The following is a 23476-nucleotide window of genomic DNA, read 5'->3' as shown; positions in this document are numbered from 1 at the left end:
ACTGTGGAGCACCCACAGGGACACCACTCGAAGAAGAAGATGAAGTTACTCACCTTGGTGAAGTAATGATGGTTCTTCAAGATGTGTATCCCCATGGGTGCTCCACTACCCGCCCTCTTTCCCATCTTGGATTCTTTTTCCTTAATATCTTCCACATACCGGGGCAGGCTTGAGGAATTGGCGGGAACCGGGCCGTGCAAGAGATCAAAAGATTGCAAACGGCGCAAAGCACAAGCCACGCATGTACTGTCCGGTTGACAGCTGCTCATGAAAACTCCAATCTGCGGTGCTGGGATGACCTGACACCTACAGTGGAGCACTCACACGGACACACATTTTGAAGAACCGTCGTTACAGCGCCAAGGTGAGTAACTTTCTCTTTTGGGGTAAACGTCCGTCTGCAGTACTGGTCATCCTTCTCAAGGGCAGACTCTGTGATGGCATGGGGAGGTTTAGGGGGAATCTTGGGCCCACCCACAACTCTAGGTTCTAGCCCAAGGACCCTAAGGCAGTGGCAACAGACAATGTTGTTTAAATAGCTCAATTATGATGTCTGTTATTTTCAACACTTGGAAGTTTTCAGGAAGTGAAAATCTTCTTCAAAAGGTTAAATCTGAATAGATCATATCAATTCTTATATTGCAGATACAGAATTTAAGTATGGATAACAACTTTAAGACAACGACACCTTCTTATACTTTTCAAAGTCCTTCAGATTCATTGCTTTCAATTCATCTGTTAGATTTCAAAACAAGTTTACTAGAAGCAGTAGAAGAATTGCGTGTGAGAAGGGTATGTGTGCTAACATTTTAAGCTCACAATTAATTGTGTTATTTCCAAATGTTTGTTATTAACGGTAAGAATTCCTGTTCCTCTTTACATGCAAATAATCAACTTTCATAAAAAAGAGTATTTTACCAGCCACGATTTTATATAATAAATATCATGGATGTTTATAGTGTGTGTATTTGAAACATATGGACAGCTTAGTTCTTAGGCGTATATTGGGACAATGAATACAATGAATACAACTGTCACATATTTATCTATCAAAATAATACAATTGTTTACCAAATTAATAGGGCAGAAATTGTCTATCAACTTTTATTTTCTATTGTTATTTTATTATATCATTCCATATTAAAAACCCCTTAAAAATGTAGAAAGCAGGAAGACACCCCTACCTGGATTTATATCAGTCTTTGTTCTTTACCAGATTGATTTACCATTTACCAGGAAAGGCATAGCTCTGACATGTTTTTCAGTCAGTATATCAGTGCTTTCTCTAAATTAAAAAAAAAGCAAAATGATGGTTAATATCTTTGATGTGAACAAGTATATTTTATTCAACCATCTCATTGGTGTGAACATAGTCAGTAAAGGACAAAGTCAAATGATCGTTTTAGAGACCTCATGAGCACTGCCATACTAAGGAGTATTTCTTAATTTAAAATACAAATAGAGATTCATTTTTATTTTAAGTATTGCAATTATTTCTTTATAATTAAAGGCCAATAGTAATATCTTTTTTGTTTTTCAGTTATATTGCAAGAGATTCTTGTACACATTTTCTAATACTTTTTGATTTGATGAACAATTTTCTTTCTGCCATTCACAGAACTAACTATACCTTAGTTATTTGATATCTTTGACATGTTTGACGAAAGTGTGTTGTAGGCATTATAGAAAATATGTTTGTGTTGATGGCATGTTTACTTTTGTTTTGATCTATTTTAAAAGTTAAATGGTGCACACTTAAAAAAACCCACTACCCAGTATGACAGAAGGAGTTTAGCCTATTATTTTCATGTTTGCAGTAGTAAAGGGACTCTGGAGAATTTTGCCTTAGATAATAGATCAATAGAAAATCACCACGTTTATCCATGGGGTAATATATTTTGGTCTTGGGGGAGGCTGCTGTCCTTTACATTATCAGAGTTCTAACCTCTTTATTTCATTTGGTTAACATCATACAATGCTAAAATGGAAATACTGTAATTTCAGAAGAATACAATACATTCTCTTTTCTTTTCCTCCCCACAACTGTGTACAAGAGAAAAAGAATAAAGCAAAGATTACAGCTACTGTATTTGATTGTCTCTGGAAGGTAATTTTTTTTCTGTGTGTACTTTTAGTTGTGAAATGCCTGCAGGAAGAGCTAAATCCTGTGAATAAAATTTGTCCGTAACTGTCCAAAACACAGATTTCCTTCTTCATGCTGAAGTTGTGTCTATCTTGTTTTTAATAAAAAATTGCAGAGAGGGAAAAAGTTAAAATCTTTTGAAGGCTAGTAGTAAGAGTATGTATGTATAACTTGTTTTGCCAATGAATTCAAGATTACCTACTTACTGAGGATAAAAACTATTTGGAATAGGATTATAACGTATTATAGGCCATAATATACTGTTTTAAGCAGAACTCTGTATATAAATTGTTACAAAACCAATGGCACAAAATGTTCCCATTATTTTAGTTATGCATTTGTTACAAGGAATGGTAAGACTGGACTGTAAACTTACAATCTACCCTGAACAAAATATAACATGTGGTTGTATCACCTCAGGAAATGGCCAGAGAATGAATAATGTCTCGGAATCACAGTTCCTTCCTTGTTCTGAAAGCATGTCCTTTTTCATGGAGTAACTTACTCCCCACTGACCAGTAAATAGGAGAAATGTGAATGAGCCACAGCAGAGGTTTTCAGACTGGGGGATGTGCAGAATGTATTAGGATGGGGAGAGAAGAGAAGCTTTAGGGGGAAAAAAACCCTTAGTGTGCACATTCAGAGCTGATTGGCCAGAGAGCAGCAGCTGCTGGCCAGGTGCCTGTCAAAGGCACATCAATCACTACAGACCCAAAGAAAGGGGACATGGTAAAATAAGTTTGAGGACCAATGACCAAGAACACTTTCCATTTCCCACTGTTCTCTGTCCCCTCCTTGTTAAGTTGCTCCCAAGGAGCACTATTGGGGAGGTTGCTCAAGGGGGGTTAGTGTGATCAAGTGGATAGGCCATCAAATTAGATTTCAGGCCACCTCAGTTCTACTCTCACTTTTGCTTATAACTTGCTGTGATGTCTCTGATGAGTCATTCCACCTCACTATGCTTTTGTTTCCCTTTCTATGATTTGTCTGTCTTGTCTATTTAGAATCTGTTTGGAGCAGGGGCATTTTATGCTTTTTGTACAGTACCTAATGTGGTGGAGCAGGACTCCTGTTGGTTTGAAAGATCCCAGCTACACTGTAATACAAATATTAAATTATAGAAATGAATGATGCCTCTCTTGCAGCTGGAGTCCTAATCTGAGCAGAACTGATCAGTGATGAAGATGTAGTCCTAAATCCTGAAACAATATCTAAGAGGATTTTTGAATTGTTAATGCAAAACTTAAGGCAATAAAAAAAAAAATGAACAAAGCTAATGACCATAAGTATTATTTTAAAATAAACAATTAAATGTTCATTTAATGTTTTTTTATAAAAATGTAGGCATTATTAAACTATCAAATTAAAAGGAGTTTATAATTATAAGCAACCCCCTGCCACAACTTTCTAGCTACATAAGAGATAAAAACAGCCCTCATGTATAAAAACTCCCATTGGGGTCAATGGGAGATGTGCATGCTTATCTTAAGAGTGGACAACTGCCTAAATTTTCAAAATGCATTAAGTGTTACCTTATTTCTTAAAATGTTGGGAGAATGTGTGTTTTTAGTGGCTAACGTGTTTCAGTGCCTAATGATGTAATCAGAAATTGCAAAAGCAATCAGTAAATATTACTGTTTTGTTTTTCTTCCATGGAATTCTTTGGATTTTCGTAGAGAATTGTGGGTCCACTTACTTTTTTTGGCAGTTTTGTCTATCATTCTTCAGTCACAGAACCATCTTACTGATTCATCCATTATAATGAAGTGGACTAGATGTCCTATGAAGTCTATCAGCTCTGTTCTGCAATCAGCTGGAGACATTGTGTTGGGTAATGTGAGTATTTTTTTCCATGGGGACTAAAGTATTGTCTTAACTGTAATAGTTTTAGGTGTAACTTTAGGTATCATGCTAAACCAGGCACTGCAGATTGGAGTTTTCATTAGCAGTAGGCAACTGGACCGCTCATGTGCAGCATGTGCTTTGTGCCATTTGTGTTCTTTTGATCTCTTGCACAGTCTGGTTTCTGCCCGTTCCTTCTTCGCCACCCAAGGTCGCAGATGGAGTGAGCCTTCTCTCCTCAGAGAAGTCTGTCAGGAGTTGAACAGAAGGGTATTTAGTGTTATAGTTAGTTCTAGTTTGAATTCTTATAGTTAGTAGTTATAGTGAAAGTAAAATGCAGGACAATGTAGCACTTTAAAGACTAACAAGATGGTTTATTAGATGATGAGCTTTCGTGGGCCAGACCCACTTCCTCAGATCAAATAGTGGAAGAAAATAGTCACAACCATATATACCAAAGGATACAATTAAAAAAAATGAACACAGACTAACACGGCTACATTTCTATCACTAGTTATAGTGAGTTATCCATTTAAATAAAAACAAAACAAAAAATAGTTTGTTAGTTATATAAGTAGCTATGCCGGGCTCTCCTGGCTTTAAGAAGTGCACTACATGCTGTGATGTGGTGCCTGCATCAGACGGCCATGCTGATTGTATTAAATGCCTCAGCGAGGCACATGTGCCTCAAAAATACGTCCACTGTGCCAAACTCACTGTTAGGGCATGGAAGGACCGAGAAGTGTGGCTGAAAATGTTCTTATTTGACAAAGCATTTCAACCTGCAGAGCTTTCTCAGTCAGTCTCCACTCCGTGATCTCCCAGGGCCAAGAAAAGAAAAATCGTCTCTCGGCAGTCAGCTCTAGCTCAAAAAAGAGCTTCACCAGCCTGTTCTTTACCATCAGCCTGAGTGAATGTGGGCAACAAGCCAGGCACATCTGGTTCGGTGACATCCAGGTATAAGTCGCTCTCAGAACGAAACCCATGACAAAAAACTGCATTGGTATCAGCAACGGCCTCAATGGCTCAGTGATTGGCACTGCCAGCAACTGCACTGGCCATTGCAGTACTCACGATGTTGGCACCCTCCAGGCTGGCACTGCCCATAGACGTGCCGACAACCTCAGTACCGCCAATCTCGGCACCGTCAACCTTGGCACCATTGATCTCGGCACATATATCTGCACTGGCAACATCGGCACCATATACACCATCCAGCCCCTCGATGCCAAAGAAAGCACCTTACAAATCTGATGCACTAAGACAAATGAGTCCGGAACTGTTGGCTTTCTCCCCAGCACTGTCTTCCGCGCCACCTTTTCCTTATTCCCCTCACCTAACACAGGACGACAGGAGTTGGACTCCACGGGACCAAGCAAAACATTATGCCTCTAGATATCATGCGTCACCATCACCTTATTCAAGATACATCACTCATTCAGCTCCCCCTTCTTCAAGAGGTTTGCCACATTCACTGCATTCTCCACACCTCCCGGCACATCATCACAGGCACTACAGAACTGGACTTTCATCCAGATATGTCTCTCCAGTGCGGTCTTACCACTGACGACACAGCCCGGCAATCTACCGCTATCATCCTCGCCATGCCTCAACCCATCATCATTATCATCATTCTGATTACAGTTGCCACAGTTATTCAACTTCTCATGCCCCATTGGTTTCTCCTCAAGCTTCACATGGCCAGCAATTAACAATTACACCTTCCAACACTCCCTTTATAGCTCATCGTTTGGAGCCAGAGGAAGGTCAACTGTTGGAAGTTGAGGAGCACCCACCAGACGTTTCACCAACCAATCAGTCATCATCATCTCCGATGAAGCTGTTATCCTGGTGACCAATCTCCTCCTGATGACTTCAAACAGTTTCAGGAGCTTTTTAAGAGGATGCCCTCATCCCAAGACATCCAATTAACCGAGCTGCGAGAGAAATGACACTGGCTTCTCAAGAATCTTAAGCCGTTACAACAGAGAAGAATTGCAATTCACATAGACAAAGCTATTATGGAAGTTGCTGATAAAATCTGGCAGACTCCAGCCTCAGTGCCACCAACTAATAAGCATGCTGTTAAAAGATACTTTGTTTCACCAAAGAGAGCTGACTTTTTGTTCTCCCACTCTCAACCAAATTAATTAATTGTTGACACTGCCCAACATAGATCCAAACTCCCGCAATATAAGAACACTGTGGAGAAAGATAACAAATATATGTACTTGTTCGGCAGAAAGCTTTACTCTTCTTCCATCTTACTTTTACGTATAGCCAACTGTGCAGTGCTGTTGTCCAACCATAACTTTGACAACTACACAAAGCTTACCACCCTCATTGAGCACCTGCCGGACTCCAAAAGACCGATATTAAAGTCCATTGTTCAGAAGGGTTACACCTCCTCCAGATCAGCCCTTTAAATAGTCCTGGATATAGTAGATATAGCAGCCTGAGCTACTGTGACATTAGTGGTTATGAGGAGAGCCTCCTGGCTACAATCTGCAGGGCTGTGTCTTGACAACGTCTCTTTGTCTACAGAGAGATGTAGATTAGGCACGTTGAAATTGCTAATGAAGCAGGGATTTAAATATCCTGTGCTTCATTAGCATAAACATGGCTGCCGCTTTTTTTCTAAACGGAGCTTTTTTGAAAAAAAATGTCAGTCTAGATGTGGCTCTGTTGAAAAATAAACCCTTTTTCGAAAGATCCTGTAAACCTCATTTTTTTCCGAAAAAGCTCCGTTTAAAAAAAAAAGCTCTGGTCATGTTTATGCTAATGAAGTGCAGGATATTTAAATCCCTACTTCATTAGCAATTTCGACATGCCTAATCTACATCTCTCTGTCAACAGAGAGGTGTAGTCTAGACACAGCCCAGGAGTCCCTTGTGAGCTACAGTTGAAAGTTGAAGATCTACCTTTTGATACACAAAAATTATTGGCTGAAAAGACAGATGATGCGTTGCATTCTAGCAAGGACTCCAGAACAACTTTACACACACTTGGGATGTACACTCCCCCATACCGCCGTAAGCAATATGCCCCATATAAAAAACACTGAGCGTTTTTGTACTCCAGATATCAGCTATGCAGTTTTGATTACTCGAAGAACAAGCAGCGCCCTCAGAGGAGACTCCCACAGAACACTTGTAATACCAATAACCAGACCAATCAGCAGCAAGTTTGACTTGTTGGTCGAGGGCCTGCAAAATCTCCCCATCTCGCAAGATCTACCACATTCTGGCCTGGCCTTTCACAACTGTCTCAGGCCTTTCCGTCATCGCTGGGCTGCCATCACATTGAACCATTGGGTCCTTGAAATCATAACATCAGGGTCCACCATCCCCTTTATCACACTGCCTCCCACTTCCTCACCTTCCCTGTCCCTCTTTAGGGACCCCTCTCACGAAGACCAACTCAAAGAAGAGATTCAACGCCTGCTCAACCTTGGAGGGATAGATATGGTGTTCTAGGACTTCTAGGGATTCTACTCCCATTACTTTCTCACCCCAAAGAAGATGGGTTGGATGGAGGCTTATCTTAGACCTCTGCAGACTGAATCGATATCTTCGAAAACTATTCAAAATGGTTATCCTATCTTCAATAATCCCAGTGTTAGAGAAGGGAGATTGGTTTGCAGCCCTCAACCTGCAAGATGCCTATTTTCACATAGCCATACACCCTGTACACAGACGATTTCTACGATTCATGGAAGGAGCGGACCATTACCAATACCGGGTACTATCATTCAGCTTTTCTTCTGCACCCAGAGTGTTCTCAAAGACACTACCTGTGGCTGTGTATTACCTTTGCAGACAGGCCGTGATCATTTTTCTTACCTAGACGATTGCTTGGTAAAAGCCCCATCAGAAGTAGAAACACATTGAATGGTATCAACAACCAGCCAAATATTCGAGCTATGGGGCCTCATACTCAAAACACAGAGGTCAACCCTACAACCGACACAAACTCTAGAGTTCATAGGTACTCAACTAGACTGTATATTGGCAAGGGCATACCTTCCGATGCAAAGGTTCCAAGCAATCCATGACCTTGTTGCTACTCTTACAGCCAGTCCCACTCTCCCCATACTTACCTGTCTTCACCTTATGGGTCACATGGCAGCTACAACTTATGTTGTCGACTATGCCCACTTGCACTTAAAAATGTCTTCAGTGACGGTTTATACCCACTACACGTGTCAAGTGCACAGACTGGTTTCTCTTCTACCACATGTCTTAAAATCCCTAGCTTGGTGGACCGATCTCTGCAATCTTCTAGCAGGCGTAGCATTCCATTGGGACCAGCCTTCTGTACACGTAACTACAGATGCCTCCCTCATGGGATGGGGAGCCCACATGGATACCATTTCAATACAAGGGCAATGGACCACACAAGAGACCACCTTACATATCAATTTATTAGAACTCAGAGCTGGTTTCAATGCATGCAAACGTCTTGTTACACACATTCAGGACAGAAACATCAGAATATTGACCAACAATATATCAACAATGTACTATATAAATTGACAGAGAGGTGACTGATCTCATGCTCTATGCGCTGAAGCAGTCTGATTTTGGAATTTGTGTGTATTGAACAAGATCGCCCTCGTAGCTTCATACTTACACGGAGTAAAGAGCATAATAGCGGACACCCTCAGCAGACATTTTGCCCCGGACCACGAATGGGAGCTGCATCCTTGGATCCTCCAAACAATTTTTCTACAGTGGGGTCTCCCAAAAATAGACCTGTTTGCTACCTACAAAAACAAGAAATGTCGTTATTACTGTTTCAGAGCCGGCATCGAACCTGGGTCTCTAGGGAATGCTTTCCTCCTCAGTTGGAAAGGTTCACTCTTGTATGCTTTTCCTCCTATTCCCCTAATTCTCAAGTGTTAGAGAAGATCACCAGAGACAAAGCAACAGTTATTATCATAGCACCATTTTGAGCACGTCAGATATGGTTTCCTTATCTCTATCTGATGTTTCCTCAACCTCCTTATCACCTTCCAGTACATCACAACATTCTGACTCAAGAGCTTTACTTCACCCACAACCACATCTCCTGTGCCTAGCAGCGTGGCTCTTTCTTTGTTCCACTAACAGGAGCTAGAATGTTCTGACCGAGTAAAGGAAGTTCTTTTGCATAGTAGGAAACAATCTACGCGATTGAGTTCCCTCCAAAAATGGCATAGATTCCTCTCCTGGTGTTCTAACAAGAATTTGGATTCAGATATAGCACCTTTACAAACAATTTTAGACTATGTATTATTCCTCAAAGATGATGGACTGGTCCTAGCCTCTTTAAAGGTGCATCTTTCGGCTATCTCTGCCTTTCGTTACCAATAGAAGGTGGTCAGTCTTCGTGCACCCCATCACAAGAAGGTTCATGAAAGGCCTTTTTAACCTATACCCACCACGCAGGTTGCCACCTCCATCGTGGAATTTGAAAATGGTGCTGAATACTCCTACCTATGCCCCATTTGAGCCTCTAGCCACTTGTTCACTATCGATGATGACACTGAAAGTAGTCTTTTTCTTAGCAATTACTTCGGCCCACAGAGTGGGCGAGCTAGCAGCCTTAATGGCAGTTCCACCGTATACCATTTTTAATAGAGACAAGGTAATACTATGTCCTCACCCTTCCTTTATTCGTAAAGTATGTTTGGACTTTGATATAAACGAACCAATCGTACTACTGTCGTCCTATCCTAAACCACATTTAACGACAAAGGACGCAATATCTCATTTATTAGACGTACACAGAGCCTTTACGTACTACATAGACAGGACTCGATCTTTCCACAAATCTGACCGTCTACTCATTTCTACAGCTAAGCATACTAAGGGGCACTCTCTATTGTCACAACGCATCTCAAAGCTCATAGTCTTGTGCATCACAAAATGCTATACCTTGAGGAATAAACCATGAGCTCAGACACTTAAAGCGAATTCCATAAGAGCGATGGCGACTTCGACAGATTTTCTCCATGGGGCTCCCCTCATGGACATCTGCAGAGAGGCTACATGGTCTACCAATGACACTTTTATGGCTGTGCGTGCGGGGTGACAGTTCCAACTGTCACATGCCAGCATTCTGCGTGCACAGCCAACTGGTGGGGAACTGCTACTAAGAATATGCCGACCATGGGCACAGTGGCACTGGCGCACCTAAGGTGGAGCACCCACGGGGACAACCATCTCAAAGAACTCCAGTTACTGCTGAAGGTGAGTAACCTTCTCTTCAGGTTGGCTGGCAAAGTACAATTTTAAGAACTATGCCAAATTAATGGACTTTGCGAAAGGACATTCCAGAGGTGAAGAGGCCACAGTTTCAAAAGATCATATCCCACGCTGCCTGCCAAGCTGCACTGGAAGCTGCGCACACAGCTACCAGGACCACTGCAACCACCATTGTTATGCACAGGGCCTCCTGGTTCTCCACAGCAACGTTCCCTTGGGAGATCTAATCTAAGGTAGAGGATCTGCCCTTTGATGGCGGCAAACTCCTGGCAATACTAATGAGGTGCTCAATACCATAAAGGACTCTCACACCATCCTTCACACCTTGGACATCCACATGCCCACCAACAGATGTTAGCATTATCGCTACTAGCCCTACCAATGACCATGCTACCCTGCTTATCTGCATCAGCGGCCTGAAAATATTCAGGCCAGAAACAGAACCTGCCCTCAAAGATGCAGGCAACCTTCGGGTTAGTGGCACAACTACCACATGCCAATGAGCAGATTTATGGCCTTGATCGAGGGCCTGGAAAACCCTCAGAAGTTTCAGTGCCAATCATAACCATGCACACCTTCCAAAACTGCCTTTGCCCATTTTACTACCAATGGGCAGCTGTCACAGCAGATAGATGGGAGCTCGATGTATTCTCTCAGGATACACCATTCCCCTTCTCTCCAGACCACCTACCCATCTTCCCTTTACATCCCTCTCCAGGGACCCCTCTTATGAGCCGTTACTTCATCTGCTAGATCTACAAGCAATAGAACCAGTCCCAACACAACATGGGGAAAAGGGTTCTGCTTCTGTTACTTTTTAACTCAAAAGAAATCAGGAGGCTGGAGGCCCATCCTAGATCTGTGCAAATTGAACTAATCTGTCAAGACACAACATTTTTGCATGATCACTCTATTCACCATTATCCCGGCATTGCAACAAAGGGACTAGTTTTCAGCCCTCAACCTTGTGAACACTTGCTTTCATGTCCTAATACATCCCGTGCACAGGAGATACCTACAGTGGGCTTGGACCACTACCAATATCGAGTCCTGTCCTTTGGTCTGTCCGTGGCACCTCAAGTTTTATCCAAAGTTCTGGCAGTAGTCACAGCTCACCTTCACACAACGGGGATAATTATTTTCCCTTATCTCGGTGTCTGCTTTCTCAAGGCCACATCACAGACCAACGCAATACACATGACAGCAACAACCATATAGTGTTTTCAGATGCTTGGTTTCCAGATAAACTGGCCAACTATCTGTCCCTCCTAGGTCATACAGTTTATCGGAGCCCACCTACACTCCGCTACAGTACGAGCCTACCTACCTCATGACAGGTTCCTCGCTATCCAAACTCTGGCCACAACACTTTATTCCTCCCTCCCCTGTACTACGGCCAGGGACTGCCGACAGCTCCTAGATTATATGGCAACTACTTCCTTTGTGGTTTCTCATGCTCGGCTCCACAGGCACTGCCTACGGATCTGGTTCTCCACAGTATTCAAGCCTCCCAGTCATCCCATGTTGCTCCCCCTCGCCATAACTCATGACGTCAAGGCAGCCCTTCTTTGGTGGCACAAACAATCCAACATGTGCAATATGTGCATGGATAATCCATTTCTATCTCAGCCCCTCTTATGCACAATCACTACGGATGCCTCTCACACAGGCTAGGGAGCTCATCTTCACAAGCAAACTATTCAGGGTTTATGGTCTCCCCAAGAGATTTCTTTACACATAGACTTGTTAGAACTTCGTGATGTATATACTGCCTGCCAACATTTCTTGTCTGCCATTGCCAACAAACATGTGCGGGTCTATACAGACAATATTGCCTGTGTTTTTATGTCAATAGGCAAGAGAAAATCAGGTCTCAATCCCTGTACACTAAGGCCGTAAAACTGTGGATTTTTTTGCGTTGCCCACAAAATGCACCTCTCGGCGGTTCATATATTGGGTGTCAGTAATGTGATGGTGGAGGCTCTCAGCCATTGTTCCCTCTAAGATGTGCACCTGTGTGGGTGCACACCAAGAATTTGAATCCTGGCCACTTCCTTAGCAGAGCCATGCAGTGGCTGCTCAGCTGCTGCAGGGTGTGGCCACGTGGAGAGAAGCTGCCCCACCCCAGGAGCAGCCTGGCAGCCCCCATATGGCCCTGGCCCTAGCTTCAACCATTCCCCAGGGCTGAAGCTGTGGCTAGGGTGGGCAGTGTAGTGGCTGCCACTGAGGTACTAAAAATGGCACCATGGCCCCAGCTCCAGTCCCGGCACATTGGACAGCCACCCATCACACAGCCACACCCCATGTGCCAGGACTGGAGCTGGGGCTGAGGTGCTATGTTTAGTAATTTGTTCCTGGCCCCAGAAGACACCACGTGACCCCAACCCCAGCTGCTCCCAGAGTGGGGCCGTGGCAGAGGCACTGCTCTGGTAGCTAGGGCTGCTTCAGTGGCTGTGCTGCATGGAGGGAGTGCTGCTGCAGTGGTGGGGGCGCTGCTCCTGCAGCCAGGGCTGCATGGTGGAGATGCTTCTCTGGGGGCCATGGCTGCTCTGCGGGCTAGGGCTGCTCCGGGATTGGGGGCCACATGGCGGGGGCCAGGGCTGCTCCGGCAATGGGGGTTGTCCAGCATCCAGGCCCGCCTGGCATGGGAGCTACTCTAGTATGTTACTTAGTGCATTTGTTCCTTGGTATTAATTAGTCATAGTGGCAGCAATCTGTTATCCTGTGTGTATAGGAATGTCTCTCTCCTTTCAGGCTCATTTTTACAGAAAAACTGAGGATCATAAGAAAAAGAAATTTGTCTTTGGACATACTTATTTTCAGGTGAATGAAGCCAAATTGACACTCTATCCTACACAAAAGATACAGTTCATAGGGGCATGCCTCGATTCGCCAACAGCCACTGCATCCCTACCTACAGATGGCTTTAAAAAATCATGGCCTCATTAAATACCTTATGATCCAGCTCCTGCACAACAGCACTCAAATGCCTTTGGCTGTTGGGGCACATGGCAGCATGCAACTTTGCAGTTGGCAACGCCCGCCTGCACATGAGATGCTTACAGAGCTGGCTGGGACAGGTGTACAAACCCTATGTCCATCCGCTATTCAAATCACTTGCTCTTCCAGGGATAGTGAAGGAATCCTTACGCTGGTGGCTGAGCCCAAGGAACCTATGTTCCAGAGTCTCATTCCACCCACCAGAACCGTCTGTCTCTATAACGACAGATGCATCTCGTTCAGGGTGGGGTGCCCATCTGCACCATCATACCTGCCAGGGCCTATGGTCCAGCACCAACAAGAATCTGAACATAAACGTCCTAGAACTGTGGGCAGTCAGGAATGCATGTGCCGAATTCCTCCCATTCATTGCCAACAGACACGTCAGACTGTATATAAACAATGTCACAGCAACGTTTTACATAAATCATCAGGGAAGAGCCCAATCTCAAGCACTCTGCACAGAGGCCATAGCAAATTGGAACTGGTGCCTGAAATACAACACAGTTATCACCGCAGTGCATCTTCCAGGCACCCTGAATACAATGGCAGATACACTCAGCAGAGCCCAGCTGGTTGAGCACAAGTGGCAAATGAACCCGCACATATTGGCGGATATCTTCCGCCGATGAGGTCACCCTACTATAGATCTGTTTGCCACGCAAATGACTACAGATCATTCTAGACGTGGCTGACATGGACGCGCATTCCACGGCTATGGTGGTAGCAATGAGAAGATTATCCTGGCTAGCGTTGGCCGGCATCCCAAAAAAGCTCCAAGCCAAGGTGGAGGACTTCTCATTTGAGGAGCGAAAGCTCTTTGCGGACAAAACAGATGAGGTCCTCCACTCCAGAAAAGATTCGCACACTACTTTCCAGATGCTTGGAATATATACGCCTCTGTATAGATGCCAGCAGTATACCTTCCAGAGACAATACAATTTCCCATATCATAGACAACAGCACCGCACATTTGACCAGTCTCATCCAAGACCATGTCCACAGCGGAGGTGCGCCTCGTGCTTCCAGTCAGGCAACTGTGAAACAGCAAATTTGACTCCTCGGTTGAGGGCACGCAGATCACTTACATTGTCAATCAGCCACATCAGCTCCTTTTTCACCCATCGACTAAGGCCATTCTACCAACATCACATCAGACCATTGGGTCTTGGAGATAGTGGCATCCGGCTTCACGATCCCATTCCTATCCATACCTCCAGCTACCCCACCCATCCCATCCCATCCCTCTTCAGGGACACTTCTCACGAGGACTTATTAAAACAAGAGGTCTATCGCCTCCTTTCCATCAGAACTATAGAGAGGGTTCCAGGAGAATTCAAGGGAAGAGGATTTTACTCCATTATTTTTTCACTCAGAAGAAAACAGGAGGTTGGAGACCCATTCTCGACCTTCAGAAGCTGAATTGGCACCTCCGGAAGCAATGGTTCAAAATGGTACACTCAACACTATTATTCCATCACTAGACAACGGAGATTGGTTTGAGGCCCTCGACCTACAGGACACTTATTTCCATATCGCCATTCACCCAGCACACAGGTGATACCTTTGGTTTGTTGTAGGCAACGAGCATTTTCAATACCAATTTCTACCGTGAGGCCTTGCGTCCACTCCCAGGGTTTTTTCGAAGACTCTCGTGGTGGTGGCAGCGCATTTGCACTGCAGGGGTGTCATGATATTTCCTTATCTATATGACTGCCTCATAAAAGCACGGTCACACAAGGACACAGCTGATATGGTCACTTTAACCAAGCAGACCTGCCACTCCCTTGGTCTCATCAATAACCAACAATCCACGGTGGAACCCACACAATCCTTAGTCTTCATAGGGGCTCAGCTCGACTTCATCGCAGCACGAGCGTACTTACCTCTGGAGTGTTTCCAGGAAATTCAAGATCTAGTAACTGTACTGGTACATGCCCTTACTGTCACAGTACTGACATGCCTACAGTTGATGGGTCACATGGATGCCATCATGTTTGTGGTTCAGCATGCAAGGTTACATTTTCGTTGTCTTCAGCATTGGCTGGCATCAGTTTATGTCCCAACAAGACACAGTATCCACAGGACAGTGTCTCCCGCTCTTCAAGTTCGCACATCCCTGCACTGGTGGACCGAACCGAACAATGTATTGGCAGGTGTACCATTCCACCGACCCCAACCAAGAAATCAGATAACTACAGATGCTTCCCTCACCAGTTGGGGTGCTCACATGTTGGACATGACAGTGCAGGGAAAATGGTCAGCGGTAGAGACAACTTTCCATTTAAATTTTCTCAAACTCAGGGCAGTCTTTTACGTGTGGAAACACTTCCGAGAACACATAGCCGGTATGACCACCAGAATACTTACCAACAACATCGCAACAATGTATTATGTATATCAGCAAGGCGGAGCATGATCTCGATCCCTTTGTGCAGAAGTGGTCCGATTATGGAAATGGTGTATTCAAAATAACACAACCTTAACAGCATCCTACTTACCTGGCACCAACAATGTTGTTGCAGATTCGTTGAGCAAGCATTTTCCTCCCAAACACGAATGGGAGATCCATACAGACATTCTCTGACACATCTTCCATCGATGGGGGTACATTTGCAACCTACACCAATGAGAAGAATCCCCTTTATTGCTCCAGAGTGGGCATCTGACTGGCTTCACTAGGAGATGTGTTCCTGACACACTGGGGAACTCATCTACTCTATGCGTTTCCACCAACCGTCCTCATACTGAGGGTCCTAGAGAAGATCAACACAGATTCAGCCCGACTGATCCTCATAGCCCTGCCTGGGCACAACAGCCATGGTTCCCATTCCTTCATCAAACATCGTTTCAACCACCCTATCCCATTCCCCTGCTTCCCAACCTTCTGACCCAGAACCACGGCTCTCTCCTTCACCCAAGCCCCAAGACTGTACACTTGATGGCCTGGCTCCTAACTGATTCAAGTTGTCAGAAAATACCTGCTCGGAAAAAGTAAAATGAGTCTTAATGCACAGTAGAAGAGAATCTACTCGAAAGACTTATTTGGTAAAGAGATTTGTTGCCTGGTGTTCCGATAACTGCATTGAACCTCAGGCTTCCCTCTTGCACCAGATCCTCGATTACATACTCCATTTGCAACAAACGGGTCTCTCACTTGCATCTTTAACGGTACACCTAGCAGCAATTAATGCCTTCCATCGTGCCATTGATGGTGAAGCAGTGTTTGCCCACCTAACCACTAAAAGGTTTATGAAAGGTTTGGCTAATCTCAACCCCCCATGTAAGCCACCACAGCCTGCTTGGAATCTGGACTTAGTGTTGGATACCATAAGGTATTCTCCATTCGAGCCACTGGCCACAACACCTCTCAATATGCTCACAAAGAAGCTGGTTTTTCTGTTGGCTATCACATCTGCTTGCAGGGTTAGCGAATTAGCAGCCTTGATGGCGTCACCACCGTATATGACATTTGAAAACAAATCAGTGACATTACGACTTCACCCTGCCTTTATTTCTAAGGTCTGTTTGGAATTTCATGTTAATGAACCTATCATACTGCCGTCCTTTTATCCTAAGCTTCATGCTTCATCACGGGAAGCGCTCCTACATACCCTTGACGTGCGTCGAGCACTTGCTTTCTATATAGAGAGGACTAAGGACTGGTGCAAAATGGATTGTCTGATAATATCAATTGTGGATCATTCCAAAGGCGAAGCGTTGTCTTCACAATGTATTGCGAGACTCATAGTCATGTGCATCATGACCTGCTACTTTATCCATAACAAGATTCTCCCAACTCAACCGAAGGCTCATTCCACCTGGGCTATGGCCACATCTACGGCCTTCCTACGAGGAGTCCCCTTTTGTGACATCTGCAGGGCAGTTACATAGTCATCCAATGCCACTTTTATGAAACATTATGCGATTGTGCAACATTTAGCTGTGGACTCCACTGTAGCCTCAGGAGTACTTGAGCGATCTGACTGACCTAATTCCGGAGCCCACCGTCCGGACCATCTGGGTACTGCTACATAGTCACCTATATTGGAGCACCCATGGGGACACTACTTGAAGAAGAAGAAGAAGAAGTTACTCACCTTCGTGCAGTGATGATGGTTCTTCGAGATGTGTGTCCCCATGGGTGCTCCATGACCCGCCCTCCTCCCCACTCCAGAATCTTGTTTCTTTCTCATTTCAGATGGCTGAACGGTGAGAGGAACTGGTGGGAACTGGACTGTGCGTGACGGTCAAAGGGCGCAAATGGCGCGAGGCGCTGACTGCTCATACGCGGTCTGGCTGACTATGGCTATTGTAAGTCTCCGATCTGTGGCGCGAGGACCAGCACAACATCTACAGTGGAGCACCCACGGGGGGACACATCTCGAAGAACCATTGTTACTGCACGAAGGTGAGTAACTTCTTCTGGGACAGATCAGGCTTTTCACACCTTAGCAAGCTTTAGCCTTTTATTTGGATAGGACAAAACCTTTTCGTAAGTCCCCCCAGTTATTGGTGTCCATAGCTGACAGCAGGGCTTGACAAACCCCGGTGAGAGCCACTTGCCAGCCCCGCACTGAGCATGCGCCAGACCAGCGCTGCGCATGCACGAAGCACCAGTGAATGGGGTGCACGGAGCGACCGGCTGAAATCTACTTACCATGGGCAAGTAGATTCAGCGGTTTGTCGAGCCCTGGCTGACAGGATGAAGGGCCTGCCGATGTCAGCACAGAGTATTTTGTCTTGGATCACTTCCTGTATCAGGAACAAAAACAGGGCTATGTAGCACTTTAAAGACTAACAAGATTGTTTATTAAGTGATGAGCTTTCATGTGCCAGACCCACTTCCTCAGATCAAATAGTGGAAGAAAATTGGCATGACCATATATACTAAAGGATACAATCAAAAAATGAACACATATGAAAAGGACAAATCAAATTTCAGCTCATGAGCCATAAGCCCTTTCCTCTTGGGGGCATGCCCTCTCTTCCTTCAATTCCTGCTGGCTCCAGTCCTGGACTGTCCTGTGGAACTCCCATCATTCTCACCTCCAAAATCGAGTGATAAGCCAACCTTGGCGCCAAGCCTACCTGATACATCCCTTCCTCATGCCTATCCAATAGCTGTACCCATGCAGTTGGGTATGATTGTACATCTCCATGGGTGCACTCCAAAAGAATAGTTTCTCCAGCTAAATTGGGGGACCCCACTAGGTTGGCTCGGACCAAAATCTGGCTATGCCTGGAATCCACTAAGTCTGTTATTGGGGCATCCTCTACTCACAAGGTTTCCAATAACTTGGAAGGGCCTCTCCCCTTTGCTTTAGGAGTCATGGATAGTGCTTGGCCATAACTACAACCGATGTATGGACAATCCTGATGGAAGTGCCCTTCCTGTCCATACTTTTAGTGTATGCTTCAGTTTGTTCCTGCTGCCTTTCCTGGCATGTTGGGTGCTCTTCCCCTGTGGTAGGTCTGCTGTCTAATCAGCATCGTCTCAATATTCCATGGATTAGCATAGTAATTGGAGCCCTTAGGTTCCCGCTGATGGGAAACCCTCCCTACTTGGGGGCCCAGGTCAGGGTGATCTTCATTTCTCCTGCCTCATGCCTCAGAGCCCTCTGTCACTAGGTAATCCTCCAGCAGGGACAAATGAGGACACAAATGAGGTCAGGAGTGCCACTTCACCCACCCTTACTTCCTGATGGAGAAAATCTTTAAAAATTGCTCCAGCACCATCGCCTTTGCCACCTGTGCCCCTGTCAGCTTCTTGGGTTTGAGCCAATGCCAGCAATAATCTTGAAGTTTTGGGGCTATGGCCTTTGACCGGGCCCCAAGGGGGCATTGCTTCTGATGAAATTACTGCCAGTAAGTCTCCAAGCTAATGCCCATCTGATCAAGGATAGCCTTCTTGATTTATGGTAATCCAAGGCATTTTGGGGCTGTAGATTGCGGTAGGCCACCTAGGCTGGACCTGTCAAGTAGGGAGTTAACGTGGTGGCCTACTGTTCTGGCAGCAGTAGCAACCCTCTTCTATGTCACCAGAAAAGCCTCAGGTCATCACTGGGTCCCAACTTGCTGAGACAAATGTTCATCCTTGGCAGATTTTCTCTGGCCCCATCATCTGGCAGACTAGGGATGAGGGCTGTAGTGGACTGCCACAAAGCCACTAGATGCTGGATCAACTGTTCTTGTTGGGTCTGTTGCTGAATGGTCAGTTCCTGTATTAGCTGTTGCTTTTGTGCCTGCTGCTGGGTCACTTGCAGTTGCTACTGGGGGTATGTCTACACTACCCCGCTAGTTCGAACTAGCGGGGTAATGTATGCATACCGAACTTGCTAATGAAGCCCGGGATTTGAATTTCCCGGGCTTCATTAGCATAAAGCCGGCGCCGCCATTTTTAAAAGCCGGCTAGTGCGAACCCCGTGCCGCGCGGCTACACGCGGCACGGGCTAGATAGTTCAAACTACGTAGCCATTCCGAACTATCTGTACGCCTCGTGGAAATTCAAATCCCGGGCTTCATTAGCAAGTTCGGTATGCATACATTACCCCGCTAGTTCGAACTAGCGGGGTAGTGTAGACATACCCTGGGTGATTAACTGCTGATGCAATTGGGTCTGCTGATGCTGCTGTTGAGCTGCCTCCTTCTGCTCGTTATCCAGCAACCACACAAAAAACTTGCCAAGATCCATCCTTTCCATCCCTTTAGCCCCTTCTCCTGGGTTCTTGACAGACCACTTCACCTGACCTATTCATCCATCCTCTTATATCAAGGGGAGGGGCCGTAATTGAGTTAATGCCTGCATTCTCCACCAGATGTCACATGGTGCTTTGCCCCTCCATCAAATATCATCTTGCCTCTGCAGCCCTCAAGTAGTGTTGAACTTTGCATGAGTCAGTTCTACCCACAATCTTCCCCGACCATCAGGGCTGTTGAGCCAAGCATCTAACCCAGCCTCTCTGTCAGTGCTAATGCCCTTCTCTCTCAGGGCAGTTCAGCCTAGCAGCCAGAGTCTTATCAACATTCCTGTCACTGAGGACAGTGTGGCCTAGCAGTCAGAGTCTATGACAATACCCCTCTCTCCTGGGGCAGTGTGGCCTAATAGCCAGAGTCTACAATAGGCCTCTCTCTCTCATGGCAGTGTAGCCTAATAGCCAGAATATGTAAAACACCTCTCCCTCAGGGCAGTGTGGTCTAACAGCCAGAGTCTGTTATCACACCTCTCTCTCTCAGGGCAGCATAGCCTAATAGCCAGCGTCAATGGTAACAATGGGTGTGTGTCCCCGCGTGGGGTTGGCGAGGACGAGATAGGAGAATCTGGGCCCACCCTCTCTATTGGGTCCCAGCCCCGGAGCCTGTCAGTGGACAACCACTAGCTTGATGGGGAATCCTACCACAGCACTCCAAGCTCCTGGGGAACAATTCCCTGCCCTGGGCTACTTACTACTGGTCTCTTCTAGGTAGTTTTCTCCCTCTCTTCCCTCTGTACTAGGGGCCTTCCTTGCAGTCTCTGCTGACTAGCCTCTGTGGCTTGGCCCATTGGCCATTCGTCTTTAGAAGCTCCAGCAGCATCTCCTTCCCCAGTGGTAGTCAGCCCTGACTGAGTAACTTCATGGGCTTTCATACCTGGCCTCCAGCTGTAACATGCCCAGCAGGGCTGTGGGGGCGGGGCCTTCTTGGTCATGTGAACCAGGGTAACCCTTTTAGCTACAGTGTGGGGTTGATAAACCCCATCAGAGAAGTAAAAAAACAAAACTAAAAAACCTTCACTGACCTGCCCCTAAATGAGGAGAGGGAAAAAACCTTTCACCGATTTGGCCCCTAACTTAGAAGCAGGGGAAAAAGGACATTCACCTCACTGCCCTAAAGCATCACCCCAGAGTGTGGGGGATTGGGGCTAGTAGATTTTGTGGGGGCACCCCTATGCTCTGAGATGAGGCCAAAAATGAGGGGTTCAGGGAATGGGAGGGATTGCTGGGGAGAAGCCTGGAATGAGGATGTGGCAATTTGAGTAGAAGGTAAGGTGCAGAAGTGAGCTTGAGGTGCAGGGTCTGGGCAGGAAGTAGTGTTCAGGATTGGGCTGGGGTGGGGGATCTGGGCAAGAGGTGAGATATGGAAGTGGGTAGAGAGTGAGGGTGCAGGGTCTGGGCAGACATAGGGTGCAGGAGTGGATTGGGAGTGATGATGCATGGTCTGAATGGGATGTAGAGTTCAGGAGCAGACGGGGTGAGGGGTCTCTGGGAGTGAGGGTGCAGGAACAGGGTGGAGCTGGGTGGGAGGGGGTGTGTGGGAGTCCACGTGGGGTGGAGAATCTGGAAGGAGGTTGTGAGTGTGGGGTCTGGGCAGGGGATGGTGCCCCCTGGTGCAGCTCGTAGGACACACATGGTTTCACACAGCTTTGTGCACTGCAGTACACCGCCCCCCGCTGCTCCCATTGGCTGCAGTTTGGCCAATTGGAGCAACAGGGAATGGTGCCTGCTTGGAGCACTTTCCTGCTGCACACAGGAGCCACACAGAGCTGCTTCCCCTCCCCATGCCAGGCAGAGCCTGAGGGCTGGATGCTGCCTGAGATTTGCTTTGAACTGGCCTGTGAGGCTTGGGGTTTCCCCCCACAGTGGGGCGCTGGCACTGGTTCTTTAGCCATAGTACCCCCTGTGTGATAGAGCACCAGTGCTTGTTATGCTTAAACGAAGCACACAAGATCTTTTATAGGGGAAAAGGCAGTACGCCACATTTATTGAGAATACAACAGTTGCATATGCTTTTCAATCACACACATACAAACACCACACACACAGTCCTGCCAGACGATGTTATAGTTACCAGTCCAGAGTCTGTATCAATATAGTGGCCAGTTAGATTGATCACCGAGGGAGAGCAGGGCCTTTCGTCAGTCGCGCTCCGATGCTCATCTGGCGTTGGTGGCAAGACGAACCCAAAGTTCCATGGCAAAGCACCCTGCTTTTATAATCCTTTCCTCTATGGATTTCTCTGTGTCAGTCTGTGACCGATTACTGTTATCTTTTGATGTTGACATTCCAAACATCTCCGAGAAGCTCATCCTGTAATCAATTGTCTTTTGGGAGTGCTCGATCCACTTTAGAGTTGTCAATCTGCCAATCTGATCAATCCTTGACCATGAGTACACAATGATTGTTCTTCTTCGAGTGGCCCCGTGGGTGCTCCACTCTAGGTGTCGGGTCCGTCCCGGCGCCACTGATCGGAAGATTTCAGAGCCATACCGGGCCGGGCCGCACATGCTCTCTGCGCTGCTGGTCGTTCGCGCCCTTTCCAACGATCGCGGCTCGGCCCCCCCGTCAGTTCCTCTCAACCGTCCTCGGTTGCTGACGGAAAAGGCGATCTCTCTGCGGTCGCTTGCCTTGTTCTCCTTAAAAAAAAAAAAAACCACTAGTCTGTAAATAGTTTGACTTTTCCTGTAGTTAGTTAGTTATTAGTCTTTGTTAGTTACTTAGAAAGGAAACAGAACATAGTTAGTCAGTTGCGCGCTGAAGCGCTTTTTACTGGTCAGTTTCACCGCCATGTCCGGATCACCCGGCTTTAAGTGGTGCGGACAATGTAAGGAGGCAATGCCTGCGTCTGATGGGCATAGTCTCTGTTTTCGTTGCTTGGGGGAGTCTCATATCCCAAGCAAGTGTGCCCACTGTTCTAAATTGACTCCGAGGGCAAGAAGAGACAGGGATCTCCGCCTCAAACTTCTGCTCTGCGACAAGGCTCTTCAGCCATCAAACCCTCTGCAGCAGGAGTCCTCACAAACCCCAAAAAGAAGGGCAATATCTCCTGCAGCAGCCGGAGCAAAAAAGAAAAAAGCCTCCCCTGCCCGATCCCTGCCAGCGGTCCCTCTCCCCCTGGTGAATCAGGGAGACCGGGGATCGGACAACAGCCGCTCCGCGGCTAAGTCAATTTCTCAGCCGCGATCTGCAAAACAGGGCAAGCATCGCACCGCGTCTGCCCCACCGCCAGTCTCCCCTCTCCATAGGGAGCACGAGCGGGATTCGACTCCTTCGGGGAGTAAGCGGCCTCGGCTAACAGCGCCGCTGGATAAGTCATCGTCCCCGGAACGGCGGGACATGCAGGGGTCAGCAACGGAGTCGGCTGCCCAAGCGGTCAACGAAGCGGTGCCGCTTGCCGTTCCGCGGGAACGCGCTCCTTCGGCACCAGACAGACGGCACCGGGAGAACCCGGCACCACAGAGCGAGGACCCGGTTCCGTCAAGGCAGCC

General features: G+C 46.4%; 1 protein-coding gene across 1 annotated transcript in view; it reads left to right on the top strand.

Annotated features, from left to right (window-relative positions):
* CCDC73 (coiled-coil domain containing 73) overlaps positions 1–23476 on the top strand; it is a 227144-nt gene that overhangs the window by 29297 nt on the left and 174371 nt on the right. The window contains exon 2 of the mRNA XM_075928786.1: positions 646–792. Within this exon, the coding sequence (XP_075784901.1) occupies positions 661–792 (132 nt within the window). The 5' untranslated portion in view covers positions 646–660. The remainder of the gene's footprint in view (positions 1–645; positions 793–23476) is intronic.

Source organism: Pelodiscus sinensis, chromosome 4, assembly GCF_049634645.1.
Source record: "Pelodiscus sinensis isolate JC-2024 chromosome 4, ASM4963464v1, whole genome shotgun sequence".
Lineage (NCBI taxonomy): Eukaryota > Metazoa > Chordata > Testudines > Trionychidae > Pelodiscus > Pelodiscus sinensis.
This window is presented reverse-complemented; position numbering and strand designations above follow the sequence as displayed.